This window comes from Falco biarmicus, chromosome 4 (assembly GCF_023638135.1).
Source record: "Falco biarmicus isolate bFalBia1 chromosome 4, bFalBia1.pri, whole genome shotgun sequence".
In the NCBI taxonomy this organism is placed as follows: domain Eukaryota; kingdom Metazoa; phylum Chordata; class Aves; order Falconiformes; family Falconidae; genus Falco; species Falco biarmicus.
This window is the reverse complement of record NC_079291.1, coordinates 77,725,945-77,740,006: the sequence shown is the minus strand read 5'-3', so window position 1 is coordinate 77,740,006 and position 14,062 is coordinate 77,725,945. Positions and strand designations below refer to the sequence as shown.

The 14,062-nt window shown below is 40.0% G+C and overlaps 1 protein-coding gene across 3 annotated transcripts in view; it reads right to left on the bottom strand.

The window, feature by feature from the left end:
* The window catches only part of ABCC1 (ATP binding cassette subfamily C member 1), a 57,549-nt gene that overhangs the window by 22,066 nt on the left and 21,421 nt on the right, over positions 1–14,062 (bottom strand). For all 3 annotated transcript variants that reach the window (XM_056338224.1, XM_056338223.1, XM_056338222.1), the window contains exons 7-17: positions 13,426–13,557; positions 12,165–12,392; positions 11,349–11,526; positions 10,461–10,622; positions 9,608–9,700; positions 8,012–8,215; positions 5,321–5,467; positions 4,861–4,948; positions 3,326–3,395; positions 2,334–2,460; positions 1,009–1,185 (exon numbers count right to left, since the gene is read on the bottom strand). In XM_056338224.1, the coding sequence (XP_056194199.1) occupies positions 1,009–1,185; positions 2,334–2,460; positions 3,326–3,395; positions 4,861–4,948; positions 5,321–5,467; positions 8,012–8,215; positions 9,608–9,700; positions 10,461–10,622; positions 11,349–11,526; positions 12,165–12,392; positions 13,426–13,557 (1,606 nt within the window). The remainder of the gene's footprint in view (positions 1–1,008; positions 1,186–2,333; positions 2,461–3,325; positions 3,396–4,860; positions 4,949–5,320; positions 5,468–8,011; positions 8,216–9,607; positions 9,701–10,460; positions 10,623–11,348; positions 11,527–12,164; positions 12,393–13,425; positions 13,558–14,062) is intronic.

The following is a 14,062-nucleotide window of genomic DNA, read 5'->3' as shown; positions in this document are numbered from 1 at the left end:
GTGAAAGACACAAGTCATACGTGGTTTATGCAAATCAGAGAAATTTCAGCATTGTATGAAATAGATCTCCATCACAAATAATTTCACTACCACAACAGCATATGCACAGTCAAAATCCCCCGGAAGGAAGTTTATCTATTAAGTTTTCTCACTACCACTGAGAGCTAGTTAAAAACAACAACAACAAAAAACACAACAAAAAAACCCACCATTTACTAGTCTTGTAAAGCAATTCACCCAGACAGACCTACCTAGAGTGCACATTCAGGGGCTACTTCTCTTTTCAGCTGTATTTCTGCAGCGCTGCCTCTGACTCAATAAACAAACTCAGTTCACACTCCACAGTTTGGCTGGCCTGCTGATCAACAAGCAGGATAAAGCTGCACCCTTTACTGAATACAGGACTGTCAGCTGGCCACTGCACCACACCTGTAAGTAGTCAGCTTGCAAAGCACCTGTCTGTTTTCTGACCAACATCAGCTTAGCAGAATGGCGAGCAGGTTACGTACACATACCCTGCTGGCCAGGTGGTCAGGGGACACTTGGTCCTACTCCCATAGCAGAGCACTACAACATCTATGCAAGCTTCTAAATCTCACACCACCCATATTTTTGCAGCCAAGGGCCAGTTTAGAGTGGTGGTTGGCTTTGTGGTTGGGTTTTTTTGGGGGGTGGGGTGTTGTTTGCTCATTTTAAAGGAAGCTAAGTGTTCAGAAGATTCTTCTCTTCCTGCTTCCATACATTTTTCTGCTCTATGACCATGGCAACTTAGAGACAATTAAAAACTGTCATTGCAAAATGCTTTTTCATTTGTAATTGAGGACAGGTTTCCTCCTCTTTGAGGCTTCAAGACAAGAAAAACATACTGTCCAGGTTTGCCTCATTGTAGAGGGTTGCTACTCTCAGTGTTTCAAATTCAATACAACATTAAGATAAAGTAGAATAAAAGTCATATGGCCTTAACTACAAGCAATAGCACTGTTACAGTAGAGTGGGCATTTAAAGTACCTTTTCTCCTATTTCTGTTTTGTCCCCTGTAGGAAGAATCTCTATATCAGGCAGCAGTGCACAAGCCTCAATCACACGCTTGTACCGGCTCTCATTCTTCTCCCTTCCAAAGAGAATGTTATCTTCCAGAGTTGCATTTTGGACCCAGGCTTGCTGAGGAACGTAGGCTACTGAGCCCTGCAAGAAAAATGAAGTTCCTTATTCAGTACTTAAAAGTCTCCACACAAAGTCAAAGCACAGCAGGGTTCTGTGAGGCCAGCAGTGCTAATCACCTCACAAGCTGCATATGGTCATTTCAAAACTGCACAAAGTAGTTCTTGGGCTACACCTGCCTCCAAAATGTTATTTTTCTAATCCACCCTCCAAGTGAGGTAACAAAGGGTGTTGGTAGCATACAAAGGAATTCAAACAAAGTATCATTCTCTAACTTAAATTTGGAGGAAACATTTGTTTAGAGAATATGCACAATTACTGAATGTCAAAAGTCATTAGTTCCTTCATATAGTTATAAATTATGTTCTGCATAAAACGATTTAACTTGGAATGCAAGTGTTTATCAAATGCATCCCCGCCAAGAGATTTCTGCAGAAAGTAGGGGAAGTCATTTTCATATAAAAGTCAGTTCAAAGGAAGAGATTGAGCTACTGCAAAGTATTCTGCTTTGAAGATGAGTTCTGCCTTCTTTCTGCACAAATAATCATTGAATCATGAAATCGCCTACTTTATTTTTCCAGAACAATTTTGGAGATGATCAAATGTGCATTCTTTCAAATGCAACATATTTGTTTTACTCTTAAAATAATCCTCTTTCCATATATTACAACAGCAGCAAAATCCAAAACAAGGATTTTTTACTTATTTACTTTCAGTTCATTTGTCCTCTGTGAGCTCTGTGCAACTCTGATGTCTAAGAAAGTACAAACTACAGGAGCAGCTTTTCGCATGTTTAGGTATCTAGGTGTACCCTCTCCTTGTAATTCTCTGACATCTGAGAAGGTATGAATCAATACTGCTCTTCCCCAGGCTGGAGCATGTATAATAGGCTCCCCACCTCATACCCAGCTACTAACAAGACTCCCCAGAATACTTATCTTTGAGACCTCTATCGTTCTCTCTATTTGGCTAAATCTGAAACCAACAGATTGTTGTTGGGTTGAGGCTTAACAGGCAACTACACAGAGCGCAAGCTAAGGTGTTGCTAGGAAATAATGATAAAAAACACATTCCTTTGAAAAACTGTCTCTTCCCTTCTTCATGCCACTTGGAAGTCTAGAATCCCTCCGGCAATACCCACAAATTGCTGAACAATTCTTCAGACATCCCACCTTGACAACAACGTAGCCTTCCTTTTTTTCCATCTCCCCCAGTAACGCAGACAGCAATGAAGACTTTCCACAGCCAACTTGACCAACAATAGCTACCAAGGAGCCTTCAGGAACAGTGAAATTAATGCTGAAATAAAGTGCACATAATTCAACCTTGCTTGCTGGCACATCCCAGTAGTTAAACAGTCAACTGAGCAGCCCATATAAAGCCAGATGCAATGGGAACGCTCACTGCAGATGCTGACACAGCACAGAAACGCTTGAAAAAGCAAATCTCTCATTCAGAAAGCACCCAGCTCTCTTCATATGTAGGACATAGCATTGTAATATGTAATTAGTGAAAAGAGGAAGAAAGAAAAAACCCACTGTGACACAACCTGTCCAATATTTCCCTCAAACACTCTGTGAAGACAAATGTAAATACCAATGAATGCTTCCCAAACAGCACAAACGTCACAAAGACAATGCAATTTGAGGCCCAAGAAAGAACAGCCAAATTTAAGGGAAGGGACAGGGCACAGGGAAGACACGGCTCGTAGATGCATCACCCCGGTTACTTTGTTAGTCATACCATGTGCAAGGTTTTTCACTGGCTTTCCGCAGCACGGGAATCAATGATGGCAAGAGTTAGCGAGAAGACGATTTTAAAAGGAAGACTGAGGTCCTAGTGCAAACGTGAGGGGCTAATCCGGCTGCATCCTCTAGATGGCGCTATCCCATCTACAGCGCACAGCTAGACGGGATCTGAGCCTTCCTCTCCTCCCAGTACACCTCTCCCTACTCCTCTTTACGCATGCCATACATACTACATACTTTGTAAACCCCTCTAGCTCGTGAAGCCCCTGGTATAAAAACAAAGGCATAGAACAGATGTAACTTGTTCTGTTCCTTTAAAGCCACAAACTCTTCTGCATACAGATCTTATAATTCAAATACAGATCATTTATGATGCAGCAAGATTACGGAGCAGAATGAAGGGTATTAATTCTTACCTGTTCAGTGAAGGAGGATCATTTTTTGACCAGCTAAATGTTGCATTCTTTACAACAATGCATCCTTCAGCTGAAAAATAGAAAAAATCCTATTTATAGAAGTGCCAGTGCAAACAGCTAAATTGTATGCTCTGGATTCATGCCACAGAATTCAATCTACGCACATCCATGCAAAGGTATAAAAGCTACTTTTCCAGCAGAACCACCATCCACTCCTCACCAAAAGCTCTTGTTCTGCTTTTACTGAATATATCACCAGCAGAGGTTCTGAGGTTCCACTTAGTAACCAGGAGGTACATGAATGTCAACCATACAAAGACCCTGACCTACTCAGCTGCATCCTCCTTTATCCAGCAGCTCTACTGCAGCACTGCAAACTCTGTTCAAGTAACTAGCAGCCTCAATCTGACTTGTTCTTCAATGAAAGCATCAGCTAAGCTGCCAATTCCATGTGTGAAGCCAAGTTACTACAATGATAGGGCAAAGTCAGTCAAACCACCAAATAAAATAACTTCAACCAAAAACACTGTTCAGTGAAACATTGTATGGTACTGGCACCTGTAGATTTTTACAGCAAACAGCTCAAAATATACCACTGCTAATTCAACCAAGTATGCAATAAATAATTAACCTAGGTATATATTTACATTAGTATGCAAGTAAAACACATTATGGACAAAAAAAACCCACCCAAACAAACAAAAAAAATCCCAAAATAAAACCACACTAAAGATTTGTGAGCAATGTATTCATGGTTATCAGCTAAGAAAGGGAGGAGATATTCCCAAAAGGAAGATGAAGAGGAAAATAATCAGAAAATAAAAGAACTACAGCAGATGACTGCTCAGCCAAAAGCCAAGTGACTAAAATGATAGAGCTTAACTAACCACATGACAGGGAGTGATGGGGATTTCACTATCTTTGTAAAAAGGAAGAAAAAACATTTAGAAATGACTGACGTAGTTACAGTCAAGTTTTGTTTTGCATTAGTTTTTCAGTAAATCTGCCTTCACACTTATCTCCTAAACGGCTCTTTATACCCAAAGCAGCAACACTGGATACAGTGGGAGAAACACGGGGTGTAACACACTTTCCACAAAACAGAATGTAGAGGCATCTGCCTAAAATGGGACCTATCCTTTTTCTTCAAAGATACTGAAGTGTTACACGATTGTTTGTCTCAAAAATGCTGGCGTTTGGCACAATATTAATTATCATTTTCTTAACTGCCTACAAATTTCAAATGGCTACATTTAAAACAGTGTAACAAGTAATTTTTGAAGTGACGATCTGTGTCTGGATGCAACCATTCTGTAGTTTGGACACAGGAGTCAGGGACAGGAAAAAAACTACCTGAGAAGGTGGCAACAACTTTATATAATTTCCATTTTACAAACTCACTTTTCTGCTTTCTGGCTAAATTTTATCAGTGAAATCCACCAAAAGGGAGTACTTTTGTCAAAGAAAGCAAAAGAAACACTGTGAAGACACCCAAAACCTGCACACACTGTTTTTCAATAGGAAAAGAAACTCACCCTCTGTGACGGGACCCCTGATTATGCTGTCTGGATCTAACTCTTCATGAGACAGGAACACCCTAAGGCGCTTCAAGGAGACACTGGCCTGCATGGGAAAGGGATGCAAAACTTTCTTACACTCTGCTCATTATACTCAAGAGGTTGTTGTTTTGCACCACATATACATTACTTCATTATTATGCACTCCTAATCCCTCCTTAAATCCACTGCATAGTTGCTTGGATAGTCAAACTCGCACTTCCCAAACCACAGGAAAGAGTTGATTTCAGGAATACCCATTCGCCATAACCAGGATTGACAATTTTGCTTGCACAGCACTTAACACACAGGAAATCCAAAGCTCCCCTTCTGAGGCAGCTGAATTTCACCAGCAGACATTCTCTAAGCACAGGAATGTAATCCTTCCACCCAGTGGCTACTTCTGTGCAGAAGCACCTGTTAATGATTGAAGACTTACTTCTACTATGCTGCTGATAACCACAGGAAGCATGTTCAATGGAAACCTGAGGATGTTGAATAACGCTAGGGAAACAAATGCCTTCTGAGCATCCAAGATGTTGTTCTTGTCTATCGTGACGTACACAGCAAACGTGGACAAGGCAACCTGAAACAAAGTGCAGTGGTTACAGTTAGGGCAACGTTTTTTTAAAGTCACTAACTCAGGAGTCCCACAGTCTGACAGATGGAATCAGAGGTCTACAAATCAAAGACAGAGTAATGTTCAGGTAACTTCCTTGTTCCTGGTAACACTTTCTACAAAACAAACATTTGATGTAAACCTATTGTTGTAAAAAGAAGTTGATGGCTCCTCTTGGAACAGTGTCTAGTGCTCACTTTCTTCATACAGTTAGGATAAAACCACAAATGTCCCAGACTATTTGTGGTCACATTGCAGGAAAAGGGAAGGAGAGAAACGATCACTTGTCTTTCTTGCTGCTCTCTTTCAGTTTTAAGGTATGCCCCGTGGTACCAGATACTGGATCAGTAACATACATAGAAACACCCCAATGCTAACCCATTTTACATTTTGTCAAGACTACCACAACCCTACATCTCCAAGTACAGCCCACTATCATGGACAGATTGTTTTCCAAGAAACTGGAAACGTTAGTGCATTACAAAGACAAAGCCTTATAGTACCTAAAGAGTTCATAAGCTTCAACTGTCAGAAAAACATAAGATCCATGCTGAACAAGAAAATGACGTTGAACCACTGTTATCATCAATCATAAGCTATAAAAATATTTCAAAAAATCCATACACCGATTTAAATTTTTCTAAAATGTGTTGATTAAATTGTAGTAAAATTAAACTAAACAAAATGTCACTTTGGGATATATTCCCTTCTTAATTTTTCTTCCATGGTAACACCACTAACACCTTGGTATATCACAAGATCCAGCAACATTTTCCCACAGACTGCCACTTAAAACAAGAAATCAAGGTAGGCTGACCTTCAGCATTCCCTCTCCCACAAGACTTGAAACAATGTGCTCAAATGCCCAAGTAACAGTCTCGTCTAAGCACAGCATCCATTGAAGACATTAGTATTTCTGTTAAAAATCTGACTGCTGTGGAGACATGTATTGTTCTTTGAACAGCAGCTGACTCAGCTGTGCCTGGTAGAGTAGCTTGTTTGTACAGTCCTTAGTTTGGACAACCTTATGCCAGGAAGAAAGCCCTCCCACAGAGACCAAAAACAAGGCCAGGTCCAAAGAATAACCTCACAAGCAGCATGTCTGCAATCTTGTGTTACCAGCAATTAGTCTGAAATACACCCTTATCAGCACACACAGCAGTAGGGGAGGTACCACAAATTGAATAGTCTCCTGACACCATTATTAAACAATGTTTTAAAGAGCCCTGGCCATGGAAACACGAGAAGGAGCAGAGGAAATAAGTTTTCCATGTCTGAAGTGCTTTCAGGTAGGCGCTTGCAACAATTCTTTAATCAGATGTTCAGAAGAACATATATCCATAAAATGGGATGTTAAACAGCAGCCTTACACTTCAGGCTGTACTGTTTCTGCCCCAGAGGCATCACCTCCCCATCCCCTCCCACCCCCCCCACCCCGAGGCAAGGACCATTGCCAACACATTCACAATGTGTGCTGAAACAGAGCTACTGGCTAGGCAAATTGTCTTCTCAGACTCTACAGAACAGCATCAAGGAGTCCACCTGCAGATTTTTATTTAGAAACTTCATTTAATAATATATTTACATTAAAACTAGCTCAGACTTCTTTTAGAAAAGCATTTGCTTAAGAATGCAGCTGATATTTCCTACCCAGGGCACTGCTGCTTCTGCCTTTCATCATGCCCAAAACATAACATAAACACTAAAAATGTTTGCGGGAAAGGAATCTGAGACTGGAAAGTACACTTAAACACCTTCAACTGGAACAACACATATTTTATCCTAATGTAGTCAAGGCTTTTATTTGCTTCTGTACACAAAAGCAATGGCCCCTTGTTCTGATAGGATCTGAAGCAATTTTTATATGATCTCACCCTTCTCTCCCTTTTATTAGTTTAAATGTAAGCTAACCACAAACAGTGGGGATGTTTTCAAATATCAAGAATTATTTTTAAAAAAATATGATCTGAAGCAATCCCAGCGTATGCAATGGCTTTACCTCTCCACATGTTTCTTAAAACAGATGCTGAGAGAACCCAAGCCAGAGGTACACTTGGTGCACAATGTCCCACTCAAGGACTCTTATCTAAGGACCTGCTGCTATCAGAAAGATGCTGAAAAGGAAAGGAAGTTTTACTTGTCAGCCACAGCTACCACCTGGAGGGTACTGTGCTCATTAGTAGCCTCTTCTAAATCTGACAGTACATTGAAATCTTAGGTTCTTCAAGTACACTACCAAAAACAGAGAAGGATGCAGAGAAAGTTTTTATTCTTAAATACTTCCGCCAATACCTTCTAGAATACATCCAACTGGCTGTTACTAAGTTTCAAAGAACACAGTAGTGCCTCTTCATAGAGAAGCAGAAGACATGTGTTCAATTTCCCACCTCTGCAGAGGGCATTCTGACTCTTCCGCTCATTAAAAAACAAAACCAAAACAAGTTCCCATGCATTGGCTTGGAAATCATGGTCCCAGAAAGGAGAGCAGACTTTTACATTCGTTTCACTTACCAAAAAAGGAGCACAAACCCAAGTGAAGGTTCCCATTGCAGCAAGGTAAGCAGATTTTTTTAGGACTTTGAGTTCTTTTTGTCTGATCTCTAATACCTTCTCTCTGAAGGCTAATTCCCAAGCATAGAGTTTCAGAACTTTAATCCCATTGAGAATTTCATTCATCAGCTTAATTCTGTTGTCTTTGCTCTTCATTTGAGCCACCTAAAAACAACATTGCAAAAAATAATTAGCAGAGCACAATGCTTGGCAGAACCACAAAGTTCTAAGCTTTGTATTTTGCAATAGCAAAATTTACCTCATTATCATCAAAAGCTTACTAGTTTCCCAAGCAGGAAATCTGAGATGCTATCTGAACAAACAAATATGCAGAATTAATAAGATGTTTTAAACCAATTGAAAGAATGCTTCATGCAACTAAAAATCCAAACCATGATCAAAGCAATTGTGACACTGGTTTAAGTGGGATTAACCCTGCATCAGGGAGCCCTGGGACTCAGGTTCCTCTTAGGTACAATATGCAGATAAAAAAAACCCAGCCACTAGAATCAAGCTTCAGTGACGTGCAGTTTGCATCTAACCTTAGACCAAATGTGGTTTTTCATCATTTTCAGCACTAGAAAGCGTAAGTAGAAGCAAAAAGCTTTCTACTCAGCCATAAGAACGCTGGTTCTTCAAAAGTTTCCATCTTCATAAAGTATTTTAATGAGGGCAGTGCAAATTTGAAACAATGTTCTGACTCAGCACTAGGCAGTCAGTAGACTGCACCAGTACAGCTATCCCAGACAGCTGTTACCAACGGCAGTGTGGCTGTGACAGGCTAGAACACCCCTGCTTCTCCCATGGAGGAACCAAATACTGTGGTATATTTTGATGAACATCTAGAGCTAAAAATTTTCATTTACATAGATCAATCTTTTCTGACATTCAGTAAATTCAGTTCGTAGTGAAGTCTGTACCAGAAGGCACGTGGTGAGGCTGCTGGAAGTAGTTCTTGCAGTAAAAAACATGAGAGTTTGAGTCTACATTTACTTCTGGGCGCTCTCTGTAACAAACTGATCCCCTCTGAATAAAATCAAAATCCACTAGGGACCAAGAACAGGAAACAACTAAGAATTCTTCTTCCTCATCCCTTCAAGGGGAAAAAAAAAAACCAAACCACACACCAAACCAAAAAAAAACCATAACAAACCAACAACACTGCAACCACCATCCTCGAAGTGTGATTATTTCGCTCATTACAGTTCACTAGGCAGACAGTAGTTTACATCTGCACTTCAGTTCTTAGGCAGTAAGTTAATAACAACTAATTCCAAACCGATGGCTGGGCATTTAATGAACCTGGCTAAGCTGCTACCTTGGTCTTAACTACTGCAAAATTTTCAGACCATTATATACAGATAAGCTGAAAGGCCAAAATATACACGAGTTTGTTTAGTCCACATACACAAGAGCTGTGACCTTTCTTTCCCTCCCCTTTTTTTAAGGGATAAATAGAGGAAGGGAAAAAAATTTAAAAGGACAAACCTCAGGAACGAGTCAAAGAACAGAACATGATTCTTAAAAACACACTGCCGCATATATAAAGATTCTAACCTGATAGGTTTTTGTCTTCATTGCCATCACAGCATTTATCGGAACCAGAAGGATCATGACAGCCACACCTGCCAGGACTGAAGGACCTAAATTCTGAAAAGCACTTAGTTGTAAACATTTACTCAAACTCATTTTTTAAAAATCTTGGGTCAAACCACTGCATATGCTACAGAAAAGCATTCTGAAATAACTTTTCAACCTCTTCTTCCCTTTTCAAGAACAGCTTGGGGGAAGAGGAGGATCAAGCATGGGCTTGGTTTGACGGGTTTTTTTATTTTTGAAATAAACATACACATATAGCCCCCATATAGACAGATCAATAGCTACATATACTGCTCTGTTTATTTATACACACATACAGAGATCTTCTAATGTTTTCCAGTTTTTGCTGGTTTGTCTATTCTTCTGATCTAGAGACCCATGCAAGGGCGTGACCAACTTCTTGGGGAATTTCATCACCTTTCTGATGGACAGTGAGAACTGGGAAGAGTCAGTCTACTGACTGTCTGGATTATAAACAGCAAGCATCTCATATGGCGACTCTCAGAGTGCAGAACCAAGATCACTTTCATTTAAATCAAGTGACAAAGTGAGATACTCTAGGTGCTGCAGTCCCCCAAAAGATAGTAGCTCCCATCTGCATCCTCCCCACATCCACTCAGATACACAAACTAAGAACCTCCTGCCTTCCTTTTGACAGCAGCGACAAAAGCAGCTCTGAATGGCTTCTACACAAACAGCATTTTCTCCACACTGCTTAAACCCTCTAGTGGTCTAACAGCTGTCTGTACTTAGGACCATAGGAAGCGGCACAATGCCAAAGCCAAAACAGGGAACAAGACACAATACTCACCTGCCACAGTAAGTACAGTGCTAATATCACCTGGAGAGGTGCAGACCAAATCATGTTTATATAGGTAGCCAAGTCCATGAATCTCTGAGCGTCCACAGACATTAGATTCACTATCTCACCCACAGTAGAAGTCTTTCTAGCAGAATTTGTGATAACAAGTGCCTAAGTGCAGAATAAAAACAAAATTAAAAAAATGAAGGCAACATGAAGGAAGACCTACTCATTTGCATTTTCTCCACAGAATTCAAACGCTTTACAAAGCTTCATCTTTAAAATTACAAGCAACCCTTTTCCTACTTCATATTCTGTTTACTCTGCACAACTTACAAAATGCAAGTTGTATAGCTTGAAGCAAGCAGCTGGATTTAAACTAAGAGTTAAAGACAACAAGCAGTCTTTAGGGTTAGGGTTGGTTGGTGGTTTTATTGCTTGGAGGCGTTTGCATGTTTTGTTTTTTAGTTTAAGAAGCACAATCTTCACTTTTCATCCCACATTTTTCTCACACAGAGCAATTAGTCCACAGCTTTCTAAAATGTTCCAGCTTATTCCAAGATGATGTGACACTGCTGCTAAATCCCAAAAGAAGCTGTAAATGTAGAGGCATCTTAATTTCTGCACAAACTGAAGCAGTTTCACACCTCCAGCCTAAATGAGACAAGGCTTCTCGTTTGGCAGCGGGGAAAAAGATGATGCCTGAACTTTAACTAGTAAATTAGAAAACTGCTCTGTCTTAAAGGCTTTCATTTATAAGTTAGATACACTCTTATTTCTATTAAGAGTTAGGAATCAGCCTACCAGAGTCTCCTAACTACTTTAATTATTCAGACTTAAGCAAAGCATTTGCAGAGTCACTGAGAGGTATTGTCATACATTTAAAGAAACACCTACCTTTCGATAAATTACACCAACAATAGCAGTTTTGAGCCTCATTCCAGTTACAAAGCAAATATGAAAATACTGGTGAAGAATCAGCGTCTGAAGACAGGCACAAAGAAACAGCAGCCCTGTATAGAAATAGCCTTGCCAGTTTGGAGCAGCTTTGTTATTTACAAAGTTGATGAGCAATCTGTGGAGAGAAGAATTAGCTCTCTTGGTAAACACAAATCAAAATGAAACATCAGGGTTACAATCTTAAGATTATTCTAAACATTAGATGGCTCATGCAAGAACCCAAAGTACCAAACTAGGATAAAACACTTAAGCAAACTTCCTAGACATTGGAGATCGTTTTATACTACCACACATCACCCCCTTCTCCTGTGTACTACTTTAAAACAAAAAGTATCATATACCTTACATGTACAGCATTCCCTTGGAGGTACACTAAAAAGTATCACACTCCTCCAGCTAAAATACAACTGCTTACAGTTGTTTTACTTCTTCTCACCTTCAAGCAATACAACTGCTCCTACCCTCTTAGCTCTCTCCTGCTTCACGTACAATCAATACAGCTTAGAATTAAATAAACTCCTGCTACTGTTGATTATATTCTTGCCTGGCGTTCCTAGTGTTGGAAAGGAACACACAAAGTCAAACATTTACCACCAATGAACCGAAATCATTGTGTGATTGGTCTCTAACTTGCATGACAGCTCTTCCCCATTGAGCCAGCCAAAGGCAAAACACCTTGGCAAGTGAAATACCAGTGCATTTTAAATTCTGCCTGCATACTTTTAAAACAATAACAAAGTATATAGGTCTTACTTCAGAATTTCTGGGCCTGCAAACATCAAGAGATCATGTGCAGCTTTAAACAGGAAGCTCATGAGAAAATACGGTCCAAAGGTTTTATATAACACCTTGAATAAAGATGCTTCAGAGCTCTTCTGAGATGGTTTTATAATCAAAGCTTCAGCCTCTTCTGTTACATCACCATTTGAGTCACTTGATTTTTGCTGCTTTTTGGGTGAGTATAACATATTTAATGGTTGCCTGAAATAAGAGTAAGTACATAATGTAGCCTTTATTCAAGCATAAAGCTAACTGGAAAAATGCACAGTATACAAATGAGATGCTTAGGAGCTGTTGCCCTTCTCAATAGTTCAACTGTGTTTTACTGTCAATCAAAGATCTTTTTAATCATACAACCATAGCTAAATGAACCAGCCATTCAGAAATGTTCTTCTTTGTAGGGAGAGTTAACATTCCTGTAATCTCTCCCATAGGTCTGCCCTGAGAATGAGGAACAGGGCCATAACCTGTGTTAAACTTAAAGAGCAAAGGACATCATTAATCTAGAACCCAGTGTGCTGAACTTTCGTCAAAATCAAGGCCTCACTGTACCACAGAATTAAAAGTTTGCAGTCAGATTTATGCCAAGTCATGGTCAATGGACTGAACACATTCATTTCATACATCTGGCTTATGCCAAACTACATATGGCTTGTCTGAGGACAAGCTGTATGTAAAAATACAGTATGTAAGCAAGCAAGCAATTTTCCTTCAATGAAAAGGTATTTCTATTTGCCGCAGTAAAGGATGATAAAAGTATGCTGGAAACTGCAGGCATGCAGTCTTTCTAATTTTAGTCATCTGGCTTAGATGCCCAGCCTCCCTATATAGTCAAAGGAAAGAAAGAAGCTTCTCACTTTTGCACCTTGAACTGCCCTCCTGAGGCTTCACCAACTATAGAGGGAGCCCAAGCTCCTCAATTGTGTGGCTGAAGTTTCACTGTGTGGGAACATAACCCCCCCCAAGAAAACACACACACATCGAAAGTAACAATAATCAGCTTCAGATCATGACAGACTAAGGGAAAACCTGATGCAGTTCTTCATAAAGACAACACGCAACACCCTACTTGGTTCCTGTTTCTGTACACACTGAAGGACAAATACAGAGCTGCCACTTGGGCCTTACAAAAGCAGGCTTTGATAATAGATGACAAACACCTCTAAGTAGAGGCTGAGTAACTTGAGCTTTTGAACCTCTTGGAAGAACAGCCAGCCAGGAAAACCGAACTCACCTCTTGGTCTTTGCCCACTCTTTCGCCCAGTTTCTAGCCAAACCTGGCACAATCTCCTCCGATTTGTCCTCTTTATTTAATGACCACAAATCCTTGGCTTCCAAAGGTCTCCGATAACCCTGAACCATCAACCTGCATCAGAAAGAATCAGCACTATATATTTAAGAACACTAAAGATGTGTGTGTATATATATGACATAAGACAGTGGTCCTTACATGCAGCCCCAAAACAGAGTCGGCTCTTCACAAAAACGCATGCAAGAACAAAAGCAGCAACACAGGTCCAGATGCTAAAAAACATATCCTCCTGTCTTAACTGTGAGAATTAGACACCAAAATATCTAAGGAACCAGGATATGCCACTGAATTCAACTTTCACGGAAAATAAAACTTGCCTACCAAGTTTCTAAATCATTATTAGCCTTTAATTTTACAATGCAATTCCTTTCATCTAGCTTTCTGTTGGAACTCCGGCCAAGTACCAACCACAACTACACACCAGTATTACTTCACATGGTTTTGTGTTTTAATTCACAAGAACATGTGTTATGATCAAATCATACAGCACAACTAAAGCAAAGTTAACGAGGAGAAAAAAAAAAAACAACCTACTGGACAAAAAGAACTAACAGTTCTG